Genomic DNA, 23843 nt, shown 5'->3' on the forward strand with positions numbered 1-23843 from the left:
CCGTCCCACTACCTCCCAGACCAGCCACCAACTGCGAAAATTGACACATTGCGTACTTACCAAGCTACCCGGGCCCTGTGAACCCCGCAGCCGCAACTCCAGAATCCGGATACAACGAGCCACCGACATCTCCACCCACAGTGGAACGGTTGTCAGATGATCTTGAACTTCCGCGGACTTGACATTGCGAAGTCGTCTCAGGTGATGAAGGTCCAACGCTGAAGGAATGGTCTCCATGAAGATGAACTTGAGAAGGCTGCCCTCCTGCTCCTGGACAGCAGGTGGCACTGTTACCAAAGGAATGCACGTCTATCAGTGCAGGCTAAGCCAGGCCAGGCCCGTGCTGCCTCCTCACCACCCCCTGCTTGGATCCTTGCAGGAGTGGTGCCAATGTCACTCCCACGCCGGGCAGGTGTAGTGTACGGGAGCTGTAATGCCCGTCACTACAGAAGGGTCACTTGTTGTGCTGTCGTTTCCCCTTATTTATGGGGAGGTTGGTATAAGTCATCTGCATAAAATATAATGTAATGCTATGTACTTCCCTGTTACTGTAAAATGTGCATGTACAGGCCTGCTAGGGGTGTCATTCCAGCTCTTAGTCACTAGAGGGAGCTAGGGAGCCCTAGTTTATATAAGGCCCAGTCAGGGAAAGGAAGAGGGGTTGGAGTTGGAGTTGAGTTGAAGAAGAGTTGAGGTTGGAGATTAGACCATGTCTGAGTTAAGTCCAGGCCTGGAGCCTGCAGACCAGGAGAGGGTATTGCAGTCCCTGTAACCGGGTTCCAGATCCAAGGAGAAGGTTCCCCTCCTGAGTTTATATATGCAGAAGCAGGAACACCACAGTTAACCAGCCTGAGGAAACAGAGAGACAGAGGCAAGTCCAGAAAAGCAAGAGGTACTAAAGACAACAGAGGAGGTACTTGATAATTATAAAACCAAGGATATACGCCAGAGCTAGGGCAGCGGGCCTTGGAGAAGAGTTTCTATGTTCCAGGATCAGTCAGGAATAGAGTGCAAGCCGCCTGTACTGCAAGTCCTGTGTTTAACACTCTGAAGTCACCTTGCTATATATTGCCTGCATCAAATGTACTGAAACCAACTGTCTTCAAAGGAACTGCGCTTCCATCTATGTCCATGTATGATGACTACTAAAGTTTGAGTTCTGTTTTAACATCATGTGGTTCCTCAATTATTCCTGCTATCAGCAAACGGCGTGCCACCGTTTAATTGGCACTGGCGTCACGAACATTACTTATCATCACCTGCCCTTGCAGAGAGTCAGCTGTCTCAGGTTAGTGTCACGATTGCACTACAACACCCAGGAACATTTTTAAACCTAACTTGAGTACGCTGCACAGGCCCCACCGAGGGTGGAAAACCTGCCGCTCCAGCTCCTGCACCATCGATGCCTGCTGCTCTGGAGGGGAAAGGGGGACATCCCCCCTGGGTCCCGCCGCACAACAGGATTTCTCCTACGCCGGGGAGGCCTAGAAGAAGGCTGGTCCCCCCAGAGGGGCTCCTAACCCGGCGCCGGACCCTGGGGGTCACATCAGGGCTCAGGCGTGTCGGAGGCCATGCCCTCCGCGGCCATCTCGCTACCTACTGCAGGGAGGCATCCACTGCAGCAGCCCCCAGAACACTCTCCATCTGCCCCAGAAGCCACTCAGGACCCCGGGATTCAGCTGCTGACGGCAGCTGCTGAAACATAGCTTCCAAGTCAGCCATGGATAAAAGGTAATGGGATGGATTCAAAATGTTACAGGGCAGGTGTGAATTGTCCCTTTCAATACCCAAAATGGCACCTCACTCTCCCCCTTGCCTCCCTTTTTAACCCTAACACCCACCCCTATTCAGCCTGCCCCACCTCCCCATTTAAATCCACCACTCACTATCAGCATGCTTCCCTTAACCACCCCCCGTCATGCCGGCCTCCCCCAAAGGCTTTGCCTCCAGTCCGACCTTACTGGACTTGAATAATGCAAAGGAACCAGATGTTCAGACTCCTGATTGGAACAACTTTAGCTTGTCCATGGTGGCCACTGTGATCTCTCTGGAACCTAAACCTGTTGTAAAAGTCTCATGTAGAGGGGTCAGTTTACCCATTAGATTTAAAGTATACCAAATACGGTGTTGAAAGGAGATGCTAATATAAAAGAATTCTGCATCTGCCATCAGATGCCATATATCGGACTGTTTTCCAGTGCTTCTAGGGGGAATTTCTTTCTACGAGTAGGAACCTAGGCAGGCCACAATATGATGCCATATAATGTTCCTCGTTGCCTACTGTGTTGTGGACGAAATGCACAATCCCATGTGCAAAAGTCCTTAACCTCATCTAAAATCTTACAGTAGGTCTCCTTTTACGTAACTTTTTTGCAAGATTTTTTATGCCTTTCAGAAACAATGTAAATTTAAAGGGAACCATGAAAATACAAGGCAGCATGTTGTAGAGCTGAGCAGATTGATATAAAACTAGTACAAGTAGAACTTAATTTATTCATTGAAATTCCTGCTCTTACCACATTTAGGAATCCAACGGGCGGTCCTATTAGTGATTGGCCGCCTTCCCTGTTATGACTGTTAATCACTCATAAGATTACCCATTGAACATTTCAATGAATACATTACAAGTTTTTCAGAATCTTTTCCCAGAAAACTAAATATCAGTCAGTTCAGCAATTTTTTTTCTAGAAGGTCATGCTGGCAGTTGGGGCGTAGCTATAGTAGAAGCAGGGGAAGTGGCTACAAGGGCCCAAACTCCGAAGGGACCCACCCAAGTGGAGGACTAAAGGATTTTATTGTCAGTGCCCCTCAACAGTATTATACAATTACATTATATACAGTGACATGACGTACAGTATATACTTTGACACTGTAGGAAACGGATGGAGTGACTGCTGGGCCTGGTCTGAGAGAGCGATCTTGGCTAACCACAAGAGTGGGAATTGCACGAGAGTCGGGGGTTGTGAAGAAGTTGCTGGGGAAAGCGGGCCCATTCAAAACTTTGCTGTGGAGCCGAGACATTTCTAGCTATGCCACTGGCTGGCAGTGTTTTTGGGGATTTTTAATATTGATGGCCTGTCCTCAGGATGGATCATCAATATATGATCGGCATCATTTTTATACGCCACCCTCCCACTGATCAGCTGAGTATTGAAGTGAATGGGACCAGCGCTGCAGTAACCGGAGCTGTGTAGGACCGATGCCAGAACAGCTGATCAGTGGGGGTGCAGGGTGTCAGGCTCTCGCCGATCAGATAAAGATTGGCCATCACTTCTAATTCCTTCAACCTTACATATTCCCTCTGTTATATGAATAGGTACTGCCTTTTGTTGACTGGATCCACTATCTACTAGGTATTACAAATGTAGTCTGTTTTTCCACTTCAACTACAAAAGTATAAGAAACAAAAGGTCAGCATGTAGACATATGACCCACTAAAGGAATGCTGAGAGTTTAAGACTTTTTTGTAATTAGTCCTACATAATAAGATAACAGGATAATAAAGGCTCAGTAATACAATCGTGGGCTTGTTAGAATAGACTGCAGCATGGCTGGATACTCCACCTTCTGTTACTGCATATTCAATACCCATAGTAGAATAAAACACTGCATGGGGTACACTAAGACCTTAAAGGGGTTGTGCAAGAATCCCCCCCAAATAGGGAAAATGACTTACCTGCTTCCTGGAACCATCTCCCTGCTCCCTTTCCTGCAGGCCTGCGATGCTCTGCTGGGCTCTATCAATGTCAACATCGGGTTTGACATTTTCACAGCCAATCGTAGGCCGCGGTGGTGTCCCGCTCCCCTTGCGTCATGTGACCATTTGAGGCAATTTCAAACCAGACATTGAAAGAGCCCAGCAGAGCATCTCAGGCCTGCAGCAGAAGGAGCAGGGAGACGGTGCTGGGAAGCAGGTAAGTCATTTTCTCTTTGCATGTCTGGCAGAATGGAGAGGTTTGCCAAATCCCCCCCCCCCCCCATTGTTGCCCAACCCCTTTAGGGCTTTGCAACATTTTGAGCTTATCATTCCAAAAGTTTGAAACAGTTCTGATTTCTACACCACTCCAATTTGGAGATGTGGGTGGAAAAGTGGACATGGTTAGCCTGTCAAGCTGAAACTTTCTAAAAAGTTTCAAAAATTGTTGCAACCTTATTCCGGTAAAGGGACGACATAGAAAGTGGCGTAACATCTCAAGACAGAACCTTTAGACCTAAAGATTATTCATCAAATGTATCCAGTATCATGTAATATTGGGTAAATATAGCGCAAAAACAATCATAAATACTAAAATCACAGGGGTGCAGACAAGAGATAAGATTTAGTAAATAAATTAGTAAATAGGCAGTGGATGGGGAGGTTATAGGACCCCCTGACCTTAAACTGTACCCTAATTTTGCAGGGCACCCTGCTGATCATCCTAGCACATGGGTGGAGTGTGTTGCCCATTGTGGGCCTGGTTATCATCACCATTCATGTTTTATCAAGTGATCTATGAGTGTGAGATATGATCACTTCCATATCTGTTTTCTGTGGATGTTACTATCTAAGTTTAGTTGTTGTTTGATTCATCCCCTTTTTTATATTTTGGGGGATTTTTGTTAGGGGTGGGGCAGGGGGAGGAATTTGTCAGGACAGTATAGGGATTGATCAGGGTGCAACCAACTAAGGGTAGGTTCCAGTGTTGTAGGGTTCCCTTTGAGGGGTGCCTTGCAATGTTAAAGGGGTTCTGCACTTAGTTTAAACTGATGATCTATCCTCTGGATAGATCATCAGCATCTGATCGGAGGGGTCAGACACCCGGGACCTCCGCCGATCAGCTGTTTGAGAAGGCAGCGGTGCTCCAGGAGCGCCACGGCCTTTCTCACCGTTTACCGCTGGGCCAGTGACGTCACGACTTGTATCAACTAGCGTGGGCGGGGCTAAGCTCCATTCAAGTGAACCGAGCTTAACCGCGCCCAGGCCAGTTGATACTAGTCGTAACGTCACTGGGCCTGCGGAAAACAGTGATAAGGCCGCGGCGCTCCTGGAGCGCCGCTGCCATCTCAATCAGCTGATCGGCGGGTGTCCCGGGTGTCGGACCTCCGCCGATCAGATGCTGATGATCTATCCAGAGGATAGATCATCAGTTTAAACAAACTTCAGAACCCCTTAAAGGTATTTAGGGTACAGTGTAGAGTCAGGAGGTCCTTCACCCACCCTGCCTCCTGCCCATTTCCAATTATCTCAGCACTGTTTGCCTTATTCCCATCATGGCACCCGTCTGCACCCCTTTGATTTTAATTTTTTCTATGGTTGTTTTGAGCTCCCCTACCTCTTTTAATATATCTTTTTAATAAATGTACTTTACAAATGTGCTGAACTTTTTAATGTATCACACTTCATATGGACATTCTCTTTAAAGGAGTTTTCTGGGCCACACCTATTGATAACGTAGCCATAGGATAGGTCAGTGATGGTGAACCTCTTAGAGACTGAGTGCCCAAACTGCAACCCAAAACCCACTTATTTATTGCAAAGTGCAAACACGGCAATTTAACCTGAACACCAATATCATATATCTTCCATGTACTTTATCATTTAGCTATAATAGCCTGCCTACATTCAATCTGCTGCCTGTGCTGTTCATAGCATGTCCTTCACTGATGAATGGCAGGAAAAGTCTAAGGCATATTGGTGAACCCAAAACTTTTCCAGGGTGCGGGTGCCCACAGAGAGGGCTCTGAGTGCCGCCTCTGGCACCCGTGTCATAGGTTCGCCATCACTGGGATAGGTCATCGATATGAGACTGGTGGAGGTTTGACACTCTGCAACCTCCCCAATCAGCTGTTAGGGGCAGCCAGAAGTAAACTGTGCATGGAGCTGGAACACCACAGCTCTGTACACCATGTAGTGGCCATTCTTGGGGACTGCAGCTGATGATCACATTCAAGTGAATAGGAGCTGGGCTGCAGTACCCTAGAACGGCCACTACATGGTGTATGGAGCTGTTCGGGCTTGAACAAAAATACGTCTGACTATTGTGGATCCCACTGACAGCTGATTGTTGGGGTTCTGGGTTGCTAGATCCCCAATTATCCCATACTGACGAGTCCTTCAAGGACAGGTATGTATGTATGGGAAAATCTTTTTAAACCATGTCTTATATTTGTGGCATCATAGGGACCATATAATAATAGCCTCTGTACAGCTGAACCTTACGTCTCAGGCAGGAGGACCCCTCCAGTCGATCATCGTGCATAAAATACAACAAAACCTTCTAAAAGTCAGATCATTTACATAGCTTCCTGTATTCAAAACTCAGTTCTCCTGAAGCAGCTCTTTAATTCACAGCAGACCTCCACAAATAATCCTCTTAGCAATAGATTTGTAAAATCTACGTTTTATGATAATACCCTCTTGGCCACTCGTACTGTAATTCAGCACAAAAAAAGATGCTACAGTACATACCGTACTACTGTGAAAACTAGCACAATACAAAAAGGACCATAGAACACAATGGACTGAGTGATGGACTAACAGTGGCTTACCAGGTATAGATAGCGATCCTGTGCTGTCCCGTTCTTTGCAGATAGCTTCTGTATATGTCCTTCCTTGATAAGCTCGTTGGCAGGGTTCACAATATCCTCCTCACCTCCCAGTCGCTCGTATACTTCCAGCAGTTTATGCATCTTTTCCTGAAATATTTTTGAGTATCATCATCAACATTCACAGAGACTGGTGAAAACTTTACATACAGTTATAAGGCCATTGAATTACTAACTAAAGGATGTGGTTTCTAATTTAGCCCACAAATATAAGCTTACGGGAGGGTCACGAAAGGCTATGGACACCTTCAGGGCCGTTTTTTTCTGATTGCATTTCACTCATTTTGGGCTAAAATAAATTTTTTTCAATTGGTCTTTATTAAAAACGTTTAGCTGTTTTTGAGATACAAGGATTTAAAGGGGTTGTCTGAGCTATTTTTTTTGTTCTATGTTCCTAACTAAGCAAATGTAACAGCTTTCCAATTAACTCACTTTATCTCCAGTGGCTGGTTTCTCAGATTTCACTGCAGGCAGTGAGAAGACAATGCTGGGCACTGGAGCTGACATACTAGAGAGAGCATTGCACAAGAAGGTAGGGGGAAGATCCTATGTGTATTAGCAGTGTCATTATACAAGTGGGACTTGTAGTCCTACACATACAACATGCTGCAGAGTCTCCCAGCAGGCAGACATGTCACTCAGGGCAGCTCTTGTATCCACTCCCTTAGCAGTGCAGGGGGAGGGGCAGAGATTGTTTTTATTGCATGTAAACAAAAGGACCAGAAAAGAATCAGGGAAATGAGGAAATATATATATTTTTTTGCATAAAACTTGCTTAGCTCAGTTATATATCAGATTTTCAGTGCTATATTTTTTTTTTCATAACTCGGACAACCCCTTTAAAATCTGTCTACAGAGTATGACTTCAGTCCCATCAGCTGATGGCTCCTGTGAAGCCTTATCTCTGATCTTCTGACCTCTTAAACACTCATTATAGCTAAACTGTGATCAAACTGATAAGAACATGGCTTAGGGTACTTTCACACTAGCGTTAGTGTGATCCGGCAGGCAGTTCCGTCGCCGGAGCTGCTTGACGGATCCGCCGATCAGTGTGACAACTGATAGCCTTTGTAGACGGATCCGGGTGCGGATCCGTCTACAAATGCATTACAAGAACGGATCCGTCTTGCAGTCATTTTCACAGTTTTCCTGGTCTGCGCATGCGCAGACCGGAAAGACGGATCCGTCCTTCAGTTGTTTTGCAATGCCGGATACGGCACTAATGCAAGTCAATGGGAATGAATGCATTCCGGCGACTGATCAGGCTTTTTGGACGGACATAATACCGCAGCATGCTGCGGTATTATGTCCGCCCAAAACGCCTGACAGTGACTGAACGGAAGGCATAATGATGCAAACTGAACGGATATCTATCCATTTAGAATGCATTGGGATATGCCTGATCAGTTCTTTTCCGGCATTGAGCCCTTTTGACTGAACTCTATGCCGGAAAAGAATAACGCAAGTGTGAAAGTACCCTTAAATGGGGAGATCACTTTGGAGGGGGTCCACCGCTGATTTTCTCTTCAGCATTGCTCAGATTTTTTAAATTTCATTAATGTCATTGGCTCTTTGTTAAGAACACAAGAAATCTCTTGGCGGTGTTGAAATGGCTTGAGTCATCTCTAAAGCCTGTTCATTCTGGAAACCAGCGGTGTTTCAAAATCAGACTTTAGCAATCTGATCTTCTCGTATTTATCTATGACATATTTTAGAAAACCATTTTGACTATTTCCCTGGTAAATCCGATAATGTAAATGTTTCCATGAGAACCAAGGACCAAACTTCTTCCCTTCCTTGTGTCACGATTTGCAGACTGCATTTCAACGTGACAACCATCTGTTCTTTTAAAGAGGACCTTTCACCACTCCTGACAATTCTGGAGCATCTATTCTTATGACTCTATGTTGTACCATTCCTTTATTATTTCTGATAAAAGTTATAAATTAATTGCTATTAGCCTTCAGTTAGGGTACAGAGGGGTGGTAACCAGTTGGGGGGGGGGGGGGGTGTACCTGCAGTCTCACTCTATCCAATCAGTGCTGCCATTTTCAGTCTGTGCAGGTACACCCCTCTTCTCCCCCAACTGGTTACCACCCCTCTGTACCCTTACTGAAGACTGATAGCAATTCATTCATAACATTTAGTAGAAATAATAAAGGAATGGCACGACACAGAGCCATAAGAATAGATGCTCCAGAATTGTTATTACATGGGGAATGCATGAAGCTATTAAAACAGGCCTGTCAGGAGTGGTGAAAGGTCCTCTTTAAGCTGTTGACATAGTTTAACATGAGCATGTTCAGTCCAGGAAACAAGCTCCATGTCATGGTTGCATTTCCCAGACCGAGCACCGCTCCTCTGATCCAAACTCAAAGCGTCATAATTGCTGTGAGTTCCTACCTGACCACAGGTCTACCATATTGTACTCGGGGCATTATAGGAGTACAGTACAGTAGAACTGCAGTTGGGTTGGAACTCACAGCATCTTAAGTGGCTATGATGCTGTGAGCTCAGGTCAGAGGCTCAATGTTCAGTCCAGGAAATGTAACCATCACACGGAGCGTGTCTCCCAGACTTTGAAACGGTAAATGTCAAAGTCTGTGGATCACAAAGTTTTGCACCCGTGGTATATGGTACACAATTGAGACAACACCAGGACGCGAGCATTATTTAGAACCTTGAAAACACGGCAGTGGTTGGTTGGTGGAAAGATTTAACTATTTATCAGCTGATATTACCTGAGCTGCTTGGGCCATTGTTATTTTACTCTCCCATTCAATAGCGAGAACCTCCGTTGAAAGCTGCAACCATAACACGACCATTCATATAGAAAAATAATCATATGCTTCTGCAAGAAAATCTCAGACGCTCGAACACTGATCGTGTGTTTCATTTGTTCCAACCCAATTACTGGAACGGCTGCTGTGCTCCAGCTGAGTGTCTGACCTCTTCTGTCTGCAGAGGTAGCTACGCCGCACACAGTAGATATGTCCTCATAGGCTGAAACACTTTGGAAAATATCAATGGAGCACTGATGGATCTCTCTGCTGACAGACGGCAAAGGCCATTCCAACATGCTACATTTAGCATTACGTAACAGTGTCCTGTCTGAATCATCAGTGAAAAACTGGAGATGGCAAGTATAAAATACTGTACATTCGCATCAATTAAAGGGAATCTGCACGACGAATCTGGACTATTATATGCAGTATACATGAGTAGTATAGGTATAAGTCCAGACTCCCATTTCAGGAGTCCATGTTTTAAAGTTTTCTGCTAAGCATGTGCGGCCATCTCAGCGAGTCGGACAAAGAAATGAGAATAAAAAACAGCGGTGGTGCTATACAGATACATTTTGGATTGTGGGTACTGCTGTAGTAAAACATAAAAAGTAGAGATCTGGACTCCTTATCTGCAGGACTATTCATGTATTACAACAGATAATAGTCCAAGATCATGCTGACAGATTCTCCTTAAAGGTCTAATAAAACAAGGGTTAGGCTGGTCCTCCAGAAGGTGCTCCAGTGGGCCTAATACAATAATGGGGCCCTGTTATAACTGGACCCATTAGGTTCTGTGAAAAAAACTATCGTATTTGAAGTGGGCTTAGGGGGAGGTCATTGGCCACTAGGGTCTATCATTATCTTGGGTCATTTCATAAATCAGTCATCACGGATGATACGACCTTACAATGTTTGTGATGCAGGCACGTTCGTGTTCTGTTTAACTAATCCATAATATTTTTTTCGTATGATAGGCCCCAGTCTACCCAGGACGACACTGATTGTAAGTATGAGACCTTTTGACACTGGAGATTCACAGCTTCATCAATAAAGGTTTGAAGTCTGAAGTCAAGCTAAGTACATAGGAAAATTTACCTGCAGTCCTATTTAAAATCACTATCCCAAAAAAATGCTCACAAGCTATAACTGTATAGACTTTAGAAATCTACCATTAACATCTACATTCTTCAAGTAGAATATCTCATACCTTTTGCTAAATCTCTATGTAGTCATATAGCATGAACAAGGCCGACAAATGCCTAAACTGTGCTCCTGATAATCTACATATCGAGGTCAGGCATCCAGCTAAGCACAGTGTTTAGAGACGTGGATGATCAGATCATGCCGTTTCAGCCTCAGGGAGACTAGAAGAGCAGGCTTGGAATGATAATGAGGAAAGCGGATGGCTCATATCAACTTGAGAAGGAAAACCAGGACACCCATGTGATAAGATGTTTCATTAGTTTATAATCTCCTCCCTTTGCTTCCATTTGGCTAATGATTAAGTAAAATAGTTCTGGGGTTTTAGTGTCATTATAGCCATCAATCAAAAGTCTGAGATCAGGGACAAGAGAAAAAAATAGTAATAATGTATAACTATGTATGTAAAGCCTAGCAGTTCTTTGCAATATATAACCAAATCTCAGTGGAATCATCCAAGTGTCTATGACAGTGTGCGGTTATGTTCAACTAGATAACTGTCTAGATGTTTTCATTGTAACAAAACCATCAGCTATGTGAGCAGGTCTCAGTGAGGACAAGTTACTAGAAGGATTTGCTCCAGATGCCTGATAATAGAGAACTCTAGCTTTAAATATTGATCATGGTTGGTGCTACCGGCCTAAAAACAGTGACTCAAGATGAGCACAGGAACCTTAGACCCTGAGCTAACCTCAAACTCACCCTGCTTATCAATAAGCTACCCCATCTCTGGTATCTTGAGCAAGGCAGTAGCTTATTAGAGTGGACGCCCAGCAATTGAGCAATTGAACATACCACTGCCACTCATCGATAGACATTTAAGGTAGGTCACCTGGTTGTGTAAAAGGAACTTTATGCTCCTCCGTTTAATAGATATTCCAGGGGGTATACATTGGATACCTTCACTGAGGTCTATCAATCATATAAATAGCAAAGTGAGAACATCACCAATGTCTCTCACCCAAATGAAATCAGGAATGCAGCAGGACGTCTGCCAATGGGTCCTCACCAGCCGAATAACACTAATAAAATAACACCTTGTGATGCCAGCATCTCCTCCAAACAACACTTTTTTATTGATTCATAGTACACAAATAAGATTTTGCAAAGTTTCGGCCTGAATTCTTGAAAAAGTCTAGGAAATAGCTGAAACGTGAACCAATAAAAAAAAGAAGAAAAAAAAAAAGGAGTCATTTGGAAGAGATGCCAGTCATCACAAGGTATTATTTTATTGGCATCAACCATAAAAAAAAAAAAAAGTATACTTATTTTTTTTACTAAAGCGTTTTAGTCTACTATGCTATTCCATACGTTGCCAGATGGAAGCCAAAATGAAGTCCGGATAATTTGACCCTATGGACACGTTTAGCAAGTCAATAGCCTATCTGGCGTATATGCTAAAGTCAAAGTAATGTGAGCATAGCCTCATCCTGTATTATGGATGGTCTATTGCACTGCACAGAATAACTGCTGGTGACCGCCATAAGAATATTGTCTATTATACAGGGTGGCCAACGAAAAAGTAGACCACCTCCAGCAATAGTTTGACACGATGAACGAGCAATTGGATTGTATTTTTTTTATTTTTTATTATCCACGAGTCATAAAAGAGGCAGAAAGTGGTCTCTGTTCGCGTCTATGCATCTTTGGGCAGGTCGGATTATGTTGGCTGATACTGCTTGTGATGCTGCGGACAGTGTTTGTGATGTTCTCCTTGAGTTCATCCAGAGGATGTGGATTGTTAGAGGACACTTTCTGTTTTACATTTCCCCACAGATAAAAACTGCACGTGGACAAGTCTGGGGAACATGGTGGCCATAACCCCTTGCTCACAGTTCGCTCCTCCGTAAACAGTTCATGAACCCGTCCAGTGCGTTCCGCAAGGTGTGGCATGTTGCCCCATCTTGTTGGAAAAAGCAGGACATTTATACTTCTGCAGCATCCCTGTTAAAGAGCTGCAAACTGTATCAGCCAACATAATCCGACCTGCCCAAAGATGCATAGACCTGAACAGAGACCACTTTCAGCATCTTTTGTGACTTGTGGGTAACTAAAAAAATAAAAACAATCCCCTTGCTCATTCACCTTGTCATACTGTCGCTGAAGGCAGGCTACTTTTTGTGGGCCACCCTGTATATTTCACATGGTCACCAGTACAGCAAGTCTCTGATACGCTGGGAGAAGGAACCCAACAGAACACCTTTAAGGGAGGATTTGAGTGGATAGCATATGCAAATGAAGTTGCAAGCGCCTAATTTGCAGTTCCAATTGTGGCACTCCTCCATGATCCCTGCTCCCTGCCTCCTCCGTTGTCTTGATTGACAACCCCTTCGCTGTCCAATGGCGCTCTCTTCGGCACCGAAATCTTTGTTTGCGTGCGCATGTGAAAGTGGGACAGCGCATGTGCAGTACTTTTCCACCTATGAATATCTTCTTCAATGATGCACTGACCATGTAGGCGCTGCCTGTGCGGTAGGTCTTTGAAGTTGATGCCTGTAGGTTGGAGAGTACGGTCTCACAATTGAACGTACGGAATTTCGGTGACTCAAAGAATGATGTTAGACAGAAAGGGGGTCATTAGTCAAGACAAAAAGGGGGAAGCATAAGGCAGGGATCATGGAGGAGAAGCTTGTTGTGTTCTCTCTGCACATCAATAAAGGTATATTTGCTAATGCGTTTCACACCCCTACATGGTGCTGTAAGTAGTCTATCCATGAGAAAGGATTGGGTCGGAAACCTACCTATTCAGACATAGCTATCTCAGAGGCTACTACTTTGCTGCTTCAATTTGATCACATAATGGTGGAACCAACACATTTTAGGAAGAGAATGCTACAGATCTGTAAACGGATTTACTTACCATTTTTCGAATGGCTGCATTTGAGTGATTCGCCGCGGTGGCAATAAGCTCCAGGGACTCTGTAATAAGGATGATCCAATTACACATATTAAACATTCAGTCTACGTTGAGACTGCAGTTCCTCATAGTGTACTGCAAGGTTATGTTAAGGTGACCAATTGTCAGAGGACAGATCTCAATCTATACTGTGTGATACAAACACAAACAACTATTATCCGATAAAACGGATCTCATGAGGATGGAGGAACAGTAGGATCATTGTGTCAGGAGTGGCGTCTAACAACACATGGTTATTAAAGATCATACTCTCTGCATCCTTTCTATCCGCCGAGTCCTCAGGCAGCTTCTTTAGATAATCCTTCAGGAGAAGTTCATAGCGAGGAATTCGTTGGACCGGCTCCAACATATGATGCTGTAATGTCAGATTCCCACAGATGTCCTGTTTCTGTAAAGAATGAACATTAGACAGATGTCACTTGAAATTCAGGATGTTGCAGAACATAACATAGATTTACCATTGCGTGGTCATCCTGTTCAATGTTACTTAGTCATGTCTACAAGGTCTTCTACATGAAGTGGTGTCCTTTGGTCTACTGCTGGGTTGCTGCTATGTCGAAACCAACAGCATCATAGTGACAAATACCAGTGCTGTTTATATCCCTTAAAGGGTTATGCCATGAATGATTGGTGTAAAAAAAATATTTTTCTCTTTCTAAGAAAGCTAGAACCAGCCCTGTACCTCACATGGATCCAGAGATCTCCCCATTCAGTGCTCCTATTCTTCTGCTAGATTTTTTGCAGGCTGGCAGCTCGGTGGTGTCCTTTCTATGGATATGTGTCTTTTCTGCTGTAGTTATTTACCTGTAACTGCCATAGCTTGAAGATATGACTGGTGACATTGGGAGATTTAAACTAAGCACATGCGACCACCTCAGTTAGGTGGACAGAGAAAAAAGGGGAAAAAATAACAGTAGGAATTGGCACTGTCTGTGTGAGGCACCTCTGTTTGTGAGCCACCATATTCACCATGGTCATGGTTTCAATAGTTTTAACCAATAATTGTAGGGGACAATAGAACGGAGTCACCATAGATTTTTATTTTTTTTATTTTGCTTTTCTTTGCAAATTGCCACATTGCCTGGAGAATGTAGAATTTTTTGGGTCTATTATGACATTTTGCATTAAATATATGAAACATGATTTTAGATTTCAGAATTATATGACGTTTTTTTGTTTTTTCACATTAGCGCCACAGCACATGACCAGCATGACACAAAGCCTGGGATATATCACACACCAGAACATTTTGCACTTGAATTCACATTGTTAAAAGCATCTAAACCAGCAGCTTCGCTTGACAAGATGATGGAGTCTGCAATTAGTACATGGAAAATCCTCCATGCAGCTAAGTGCTGCTGCATTAATCCAAAACCATGCAGTGACTTTATACAATGTTCAGTGGAGAAGCGTTTCCTCTGCTTTCACAGCACAACGCATTCATCTCCATTGTTGAGGCCTAGCTCACATTTACAATTATTTGGCAGATTGCTTTCCAACAAATTGCATTTCCTCAGATATTGTGGGAATTCCAATAAGCGCTACATCAGGAGTAACACAACCCGACGCTGCTGCGCTTTATCACTTATCAACAGCTGGAAATTTAATATCTGAACACTCCTTTATTGAAAAGATATATGGCATGTAGCTGTATCTTGCTAAATTATGAAATATCAATTATGTTTGAGCAGAGGAAGAGTCTACGCTATCCCTAAGCATTTTGTATTGCAATCCATTACATGAAATATTATTCTAGACGGAAACTGCCTTAGGCTAGGTTTACATATTGCGGCAAAAATGCACAAAACTGCACAAAGTGTATAATAATAAGTTATGCATGAAATGGGTACTCCAGCCCAATAAAAAAAATTCTTAAACTGTCTGAGAATTAAACAAGCATATGCTCATCTCACTGGTCCTCCACCTCTACCATTATGATGGTGCCTGTGTTCCCACCGCACTGCACTTCCTTCTCCTGTTTCGGCACGGCAGGAAATGGCTGTGAATGCTGCTCATCCAATCACTGGCTGTGGCCATGACCCGCCTTAGCCAGTGATTGGCTGAGTGACATTCCCAGGTATCTCCTGCTGTGTAGAGATGTCAGCAGGAAGTGTAGCACAGTGGAGACCCTGGCACTATCAAAAAAAAACAGCAATGGGAGATCGGCAGGGTGAAAAAAAATTATGGCTTTTTGCTATAATGTGCCAACCATGTGGTCTTCAAAGCTGACACTTCATTCTAGCAAATGCAAGAGTTAATTACAGCAGTCCAAACCTTAGTGGATAGGATTGATAGCAATGTGCTACCAATGTTTGACATGTCATGGTAGTTGACATTCTCATTTATGATAGAATTGTTATTCCAAAGGTTAACTCAAGCTGTACCTGAATTGTATGAATGACCTCCTTGAAAATAGGAGACCTCTGGGTCCAGGAATTCACCATGTCCATAGCCTTGTCAAAGTTCTTTACATATTCTCCATACATCTTCAGGAATGGGGCCAGTTTTTGAAGAATATCCCCAATGCGTGGGTTTGTATTCCTGGGAAGACATTGTATAATAGTTATGTAGGAAATAATTGTACCTGGGGGACTTTAAATACGTTCACGTTCTCTATATTTATGGTTTACTTGTGGAACTTAAATAATTTATTACCATCATTCTCATCTTCCAGAAGACAAATTAATGGAAATATTCCATAAAGGTCTGTGTACTGGTTTGATTTATATATTAGATTAAAAGGAGTTTTCCAGTTAATAATAATTTATGAAGGTTGCAGTAATGCAATATATTTATTTTACCTTTATTGCTTCTATCTCGCATTCTGGGCTGTGGTCAAATTGCCATGTTCGTACAGTGTAGTGCCCTGGAGAAGGGATACTTTGAAGTCTGGACATTTGTGGGCATTTGCCATTGTTTCCCTTAAGTAAAGTCATCAACTCCTCATTTTATTTCACTATAAAGGGTTAACTTGCATTGACTTATACTGACCTTTTGAATGTCTGGTTTAGCTATGTTGTTATGTCTGAAACCCTGTTTTTGTCTGGAAAAGCTACTGTGTTATTTCCATTGAGTATCACTGAAGCTCTAATGTAAGTCTATGAGAGACGAAAAGAGTAACAATGTATCTTTTTGTGCTGCGTTTCTCCACTCCACACCTCCCACTAGAAGGTTCTAGTCCAGCCAGAAACTGTATATAAAGGAGAGCAGTCAGAGCCTCCAGTGTTCTGCAGTTAGGGAACTGTGCTTGGAAGAGGAGACTCTGCCAGAGTGACCAGAAGAAGACACTGAGATGGTGACACTGAGCCACAGACCATGGGTCACCAGCCCTGTGACTAAGGAGCCACCTGGACTACTGAGATACAGACTGTGGGCCTCCGGCCTTTGATGGAAATAGCACATCCATATTCATGGGGCATGTAGGGCAGCAAATAGAGTTCCTGCAGTACCATATTTTGGAGCTGCACGCACTCTATCTTCTGCAATATGGTACTTCCATACAGTGCTTCATCATGCTTTGAATGAGAAAAGCTCAATAATACAATATTATGGAATAATTGTTGATAAAAAAAAAAAAAAAAAAACCTCTGTATGAATTTAGAGAAACATGGACATACTGTATGGGCCCATAGATTTGTATGGCTGCTGAACTATGTGATCCGTGCATAAAGACTTACAGCTTGCTTTTTAGCAGGTCCAGGTAAAAAAGTTTTTAACTTAATGATGCTTCCATTTTATAATGATTGCCTATTATTTTCAAAACATGCCATCTGAAGTTGATTGAATACAGGGTGTGGATCACCATCAACAAACTCACCACTCCTGGGTTATACGAGTCTTAAGTTCTGGCAAAAGAAACTGGCAATGAAAGCAGTAGATGGAAGAAATATTAGAAAATATTCCTGTGGTCACTTCTGTTGGAATTCCGGCATCAGCTAATGATGTGCAGAATACCTGGAATGAAATAATATTGCATCGATACATTTGCTGGATGACTGGAAAATATCTTAACACTTAAGATGACCTAATTTTTAAAGTCATTTTTTTAAACAAATATAAGGTGACTATGCTTTTGCTATGGATTAGTGATTAGCGAAGTTTTGAAAAATGTTATTTGGCAGCTTTGCCGAACTTCGTCAAAAAATGTAATTCATTACAAATAACTTTGTCACCAATCGCTTTTCATTGTATGTAGTGGGAGCAATGACTAGGAACGGCGATTGAGCCGTCCCTCATCGTTTAACCCCTAGATGCCGCGTTCAACGCTGATTGCGGCATCTGAAACTCTCATTCAGGTGCTCAGGGGGTTAATAAAAATTATACTAAAACATCCACTTGCTCGGACAGAGGCCGTCTGCTCCCATCTTAATTGAAGAAAACACATCAGAGGACCTGAGGCAAGCGTGATGACATAACCACATGATCCCGCTGGCCGCGTGGTGACGTCAGCACAGATTTTTATTTTCAGCCACCAGGAAATATCAATTCATTACCACGAAGCACAAGGAAATTTGGCTTTGCGGCAAATCAAATTTTTCCTAAACTTCGTATTGAATTCTGCTTGGCATGCTTCGATTCGCTCAGCACTACTACGGCTAACACAAGGAATCTGGATGGTTGCTGTGGGTAGTAATAATGTTGCTTTGTTCTAGTTTTCTAAAATGTTCTTAAATCTACATTAAACCTCAGAAGTCAGCAATCTTGCTTTATTTTTTAAACTTTTCTAGAGCAAGCTGGATAGATAATGATGAATACTAGTGTTGGGCGAACATGCTCGGCCGAACACCAGTTCGACTCAAGCATCGCTATGCTCGGCACTTCGCGGTGTTCAGCCGAATATCGCGTGTGCTCGAGCGAAATGCTTGAGTCAGTGTATTCAAATCTTTGATCCTGACAAAATATATATATATATATATATATATATATATATATATATATATATATTTAAATTAAATTTAGCCTCTATTTCTGAAAAGTTTCTGACGGTATTCAAACTCACAACCTTCTACATTACAGCCAAGAATCTTAACCACTACACTATAGAGCTGCATGGCCAGTTACTTAAAAAAAATATTGGAGACTTCGGCTGTATAGGAATACTTACTAGTAGTAAGTATTCCTATACAGCAGAAGTTTTTTTTTTTGTTTTTTTTTAGTAACTGGCCATGCAGCTCCATAGGGTAGTGGATAAGATTCTTGGCTGTAATGTAGAAGGTTGTGAAATCGAATCCCACCAGAAATTAGGCTAAATTAGATTTAAATTCACTGGGTGTCCCCAAGCACTGACTCCATATATGGACATAGCTATATATGGAGTCAGAGCAGGGACTCCTAAGCCGAACTAGAGTCCCGACACCCTTCCCTCTTCAGAGCAGGGGTTGCCTGGTTTAATGCTTGGGTTCTCGCCTTGACTTCCATTGTGCTTGGGTGCTCTGTAGAGCACCCATGCATCGGGAAGTGTTCTACTCGAGCACCAGAGCACATGAGCACTTTGGTGCTTGACCAACACTAATGAACACCAATTTCTTTCCTGCTCCCAGGGGACTAGTCCAAGTCACATGCAGGTTTGTCCACACCAACATGACCAAAAATTGGCTGGTTACTGTCTTCAATAAAATAAGCATATTCGTAAGCTTCTTTGATCCTGACAATAGTTTAATGCAGTGGTGGACAATTTATTATAACATGATGGCCTGAGATGTGGTTCTTGATACCTCCCTAGGACCAAACTCAGCACTGGTTTCACTGTTTCCCCAGTTTGCAATAGATAGGTGGCATATTAGCAGTGACTATTTTGTCTATGGGAGATATTCCAAAGAAAACTAATTGAATGGTCTTATTGTTTTCCAGTGACCATATATTGTGAGCACTCTCTCCAGCAAACAGGGAATATGGCATATGATGGAGGTCCCAGCGTTGGGTTCCAGCCAAACATTTTTGTCAGATCATGGTCTGTGAAGTAGACCTTCACTTTGGGCAGTTGCCTCATGAAGCAGATGACCATGCCTGAGGAGTCGTCCACAAATAGGAGATTTTCTGCAATTTTAAAACAAAATTAAGAGGGTAGTTCAGCTTTGGAGACTTTTAAGCCCAGCCTGCTGCACCTGTTGGAAAATAAAGCACTCCCCTGCTTCCCGATGCTTTGTTCCAGTTTCCTGGGTCCATTCTGTGGGCTTCTAGTCCCTGTTCTGAAACCTTCCAGAAGGACAGGACCACACGTGCTGCTGCAGCCAGTCACCCTCTTCAGTGGTGACATGCCCCCAAGTGGCATGTTACCCAGCACTGATGTGCAGCTTGGGGACATGTCACCATTTAGGCTACTCACTGGTTTTAGCACTGGTGACTCCATCCATCCAGAAGTTTACAAGACCTGAAGATCACAAAGGAAACCGGGGAACTGGAATGGAGTGATGGGGAGCAGGCGAGTATGTTTTTTCAACAGGTGCAGCAGACTGGCTTCAAATTAAAAAAGTCCCCAAAGCTTGAAGGCCTTTAAAGTTCTTTTTTGATAAAATATGACATTTTTGGAATACCTGATCTAGTAGATGTAGTCTCTTCACATAGGCTTCCTCCGTGTGGAGAAGCTCATTGGCAATGTTAAATAGCTTCTGTGGTTCTGTGCACTGTAAGAGAAATTGGAAAGGAGTCAACATCACAGAGTTTAAATGATTTTTTGAGACTGAGCGCCTAGAAGAAATTCTTGCATTTCTCATGATAGTTTTTGGTCAATTCTTGTATTTATCATGATAGTTTTTGGTCATGACTGATTACAACTGACAGATACTCAACATAAAAAACACATTGTCAAAAAATGTGTCTGTGGAGACTGAAATGTAAGCGGCAATCAGATGAGATGACAAAAATGTCCTTACATTAAACCAAAGAGCAGAAAAAACATGGAGCTCATAAGTACCCATAAAAAAAGTATTTTATTACATATTCAATATATAACAGACATCATACCGTTAAAAAAGAAGAAAGTGACAGAAAAAAGCACCATCCCGGCTCTACACAGACCGCATTAAATGCTAAGTAAAACAATAGCAAGATGAATCAGCAGGATCATGAGTAGGGATGAGCGGTATAGGCAATATTCGAATTCGTGATATTTTGTGAACTTGTGGCCGACTATTTGCCATAAATTTGCAAATTCAAGAATTCGTCATCTCCAGTCATTATTTACTTAATTGCGAAAATCAGCAATGAAATATATTCGCGATAAAAATTTGCGATCAACACTAAGGGGTAGGCAACTTTCCTATTGGTTGCTAGGGATGTTGCTAAATGCTGATATTCGCGAATGATTAGAATATTCGTGATCAACACTATTTGCAAATATATAGCACTATATTCTGAATATTTGTGAATTCTCCAAGTGCCGATATTTGCGATTAAAATTTGCGATTCGAATATTCACACTCAACGATAATCATGAGCAGTAGTTACCATCACAATGACCAATTACGCATATGTACACACAGGCCCCAAGATGATAAAGGACACGATCCCAAATATAACAATGTAATGAAGCCGACTCACCAAACAACCGGGCTGTTAGGACCAGGATGGCGCTACCCCGACGCGTGTTTTGCGCGAATTTAACATCTTAAAGTGGCTTATTAGAATAAGATATAAAGTAAAAACAACAACAGGAAATCCTTGATGTACACCTTGTGAAAATCTGATACTGAAGGGGTTGCTCAGGATTAGAAAAAACATGGCTGCCTTAGTCCAAAAACAAACACCAAACCTGTCCATGAGTTGTGTGTGGTATTGCAGTTCAGCCCGATTGAAGTGAATGGGGCACAGCTGTACCACACACAACCCTTGAACAGGTATAGTGCTGTTTTTGGAAGAAAGCAGCCATTTTTTTCTAGTCCTGGAGAACCCATTTAACTTCTAATACCCATGAGAAAATTCTGCACTAGCGGCAGCTTATTAACTCACTGAATACTGTGTTATTAGTAAGATCAATTTCTAATGATTAGTATAGAGCTCCTGAGCTCCTCCTAGTGGTGGTCGCTGCTGGCAGAATTTTAGTCCATACAATGATATTGTGTAAAAGGTGTACGTTGCTTTAAAACAAATTTCATTTTGGGTAGTTTACTTGCATCTTCTTAAGCCAAAAGCAGGAAAGGGACATAAAGCTAGGTGATTACAGTAATATATTGTCATTATTATATTACAATGATATGATTTTTTTGGATTCATATCAGTCTGGAGTTAATAGAGAGCACAGATAGTTTTTTTTTTTTTTGCACTGACAACAAAAAGAAGAGGTAAAAACAATATTGGATATTTTAGTTAAGGTGGAAGTAAAGACAAAAGGAAGTCTGAAAATTGCAAAGTGTGGTTTGAGTTTTAGTCTAATATTACTCTAAAGAGGAACTAAAGAGCAAAAAAAACTACAGTGGAAAAAATTTAAGTAACCAATAAAGGGGTTACTTGGGCGACAGGAAAACCCATTCAGTAAAACAACGTGTAATGGAGCGATGGACAAAGACAAATGTTGGCAACAAAGCGAATCGACCTGGATATTAATTGTGAGCATTAGTATGGACTGTTAAACAGGTAAACAGGGTAACTACAGCACATGAACAGGGTGTTTATAAAGATCAAAGTCATCAAAAAGTCGTGTTGCCCATAACAATCAAAAAGATATGTGCCTAGTTGCTTTGGACACCACCACCACGTATTTATTTATTTTTTTACACATGAGATCTACTTAGATCCTCTATAAAGGTTAATTATCAACAACTACTTTACATGATCTATATTGTATTCTGCAGTCATCATGTGAGAACATGCAAACTGGTGAAATGGATTACGGAAAAGAACTCTGCCCGGGTCTAAATAAAAAATAAAGATTTACCATAGATGAGGCGGTCTTTCCAATTCTGGTTCATTCAACCACAATCGGGGCTTAGTGACCAGCCTGGGCTGCCGGTCTGGGCTGTTAGAGCAGGGCCGCGGCTCTCATGTGATAGCCGGGCCCCTGCTTTCCGCTGCCCAGCCTAAGGCCCCTTAGTGACCGCCGTAAAAAGGTGTATGGGTGGTCAATAAGGGATTAAAGGAGTTTTCCAGTTTGTATAAACATCCTTTAAAATAATCATTTATGAAAGTAGCTGTAATTTCATAACGTATTTCTTTAACCTTATTGCTCCTATCTCTCGTTTTGGGTTGTGGTCACATGTGATGTTATGTCCATGGATGTGTTAGTGATAGGGGGGTGTCTATGTAACTAGCTGGGTGGGAGGAGCTATAAACTAGCTGGATGTTAGGGGCAGTGATAGGGGAGTGTCTGTGTAACTGGGTGGGAGGAGCTATTAACTAGCTGGATGTTAGGGACAGTGATAGGGGAGTGTCTATGTAACTGGGTGGGAGGAGCTATAAACTAGCTGGATGTTAGGGGCAGTGATAGGGGAGTGTCTATGTAACTAGCTGGGTGGGAGGAGCTATTAACTAGCTGGATGTTACAGACAGTGATAGGGGAGTGTCTAGCTAACTAACTGGGTGGGAGGAGCTATAAACTAGCTGGGTGTTGTTAGGGGCAGTGATAGGGGAGTGTCTATGTAACTTGGTGGGAGGAGCTATAAACTAGCTGGGTGTTGTTAGGGGAGTGTCTATGTAACTGGGTGGGAGGAGCTATAAACTAGCTGGGTGTTGTTAGGGGCTGGAGCTGTGGTAGAGGAAGGAGAAGTGCATCATGGGTTTGGTTGGATACAGCAACAGGAAGTGCTACATACAGGATGAAAACAAACCAGAGTGATTGGTTTACATGGTGAAAACTTGTCAGGAGAGTCCAAATGAAAAAAAAAAAACATAGGAAAGTTGACATGAGGTAAGCAACTATGCAAGCATATCTGTTAAAACCATAGTAATCTTGGACACCTTTCTAAGAACTTTACTATGACAGGCTCAGGAGCTGCCCGCTGCCATACCAACCGAAAAGCTCCTGTGATCTTGTCATGGGGGCTGTTTGGTAAACATGAGATGCGGTGATTGCAATTCATCAGGGCATCTGAGGGTTTAAATGTCCGTGAGCAGAGTTCTCTCTGATCACAGACACTGTTGGCTAGTATCTGCTGTATAATACAGCAATCAGCGTCTAGTTATGGTGCCCACTCAGTTCCTGAGCAAGCACCATGTTTAAAACTCTGTCATTTTCTTGGGTTAACCTCTTGGCAGCATCTGGTATGTATGTACAGTGGATGCTGCCAAGGAGGTTAACCTGAGGTAAATGGATGCTGATGGGGAAAGCTGGAGCTTCTCTTTCCACCATGGTTGCTGGAAGTGTGCCTCTGATACATCTGTTCTTTCTGCATACGTGTTTAGCCTATATAGGAATATCCGTT

The 23843-nt window shown here is 42.7% G+C and overlaps 1 protein-coding gene across 1 annotated transcript in view; it reads right to left on the reverse strand.

Annotated features, from left to right (window-relative positions):
- FGD3 (FYVE, RhoGEF and PH domain containing 3) overlaps positions 1 to 23843 on the reverse strand; it is a 274220-nt gene that overhangs the window by 61663 nt on the left and 188714 nt on the right. The window contains exons 5-10 of the mRNA XM_040407699.1: positions 20022 to 20111; positions 17306 to 17442; positions 15873 to 16029; positions 13738 to 13876; positions 13432 to 13490; positions 6529 to 6675 (exon numbers count right to left, since the gene is read on the reverse strand). Of these exons, the coding sequence (XP_040263633.1) occupies positions 6529 to 6675; positions 13432 to 13490; positions 13738 to 13876; positions 15873 to 16029; positions 17306 to 17442; positions 20022 to 20111 (729 nt within the window). The remainder of the gene's footprint in view (positions 1 to 6528; positions 6676 to 13431; positions 13491 to 13737; positions 13877 to 15872; positions 16030 to 17305; positions 17443 to 20021; positions 20112 to 23843) is intronic.

The sequence above is a fragment of the Bufo bufo genome, chromosome 9, assembly GCF_905171765.1.
Source record: "Bufo bufo chromosome 9, aBufBuf1.1, whole genome shotgun sequence".
Taxonomy (NCBI): Eukaryota; Metazoa; Chordata; class Amphibia; order Anura; family Bufonidae; genus Bufo; species Bufo bufo.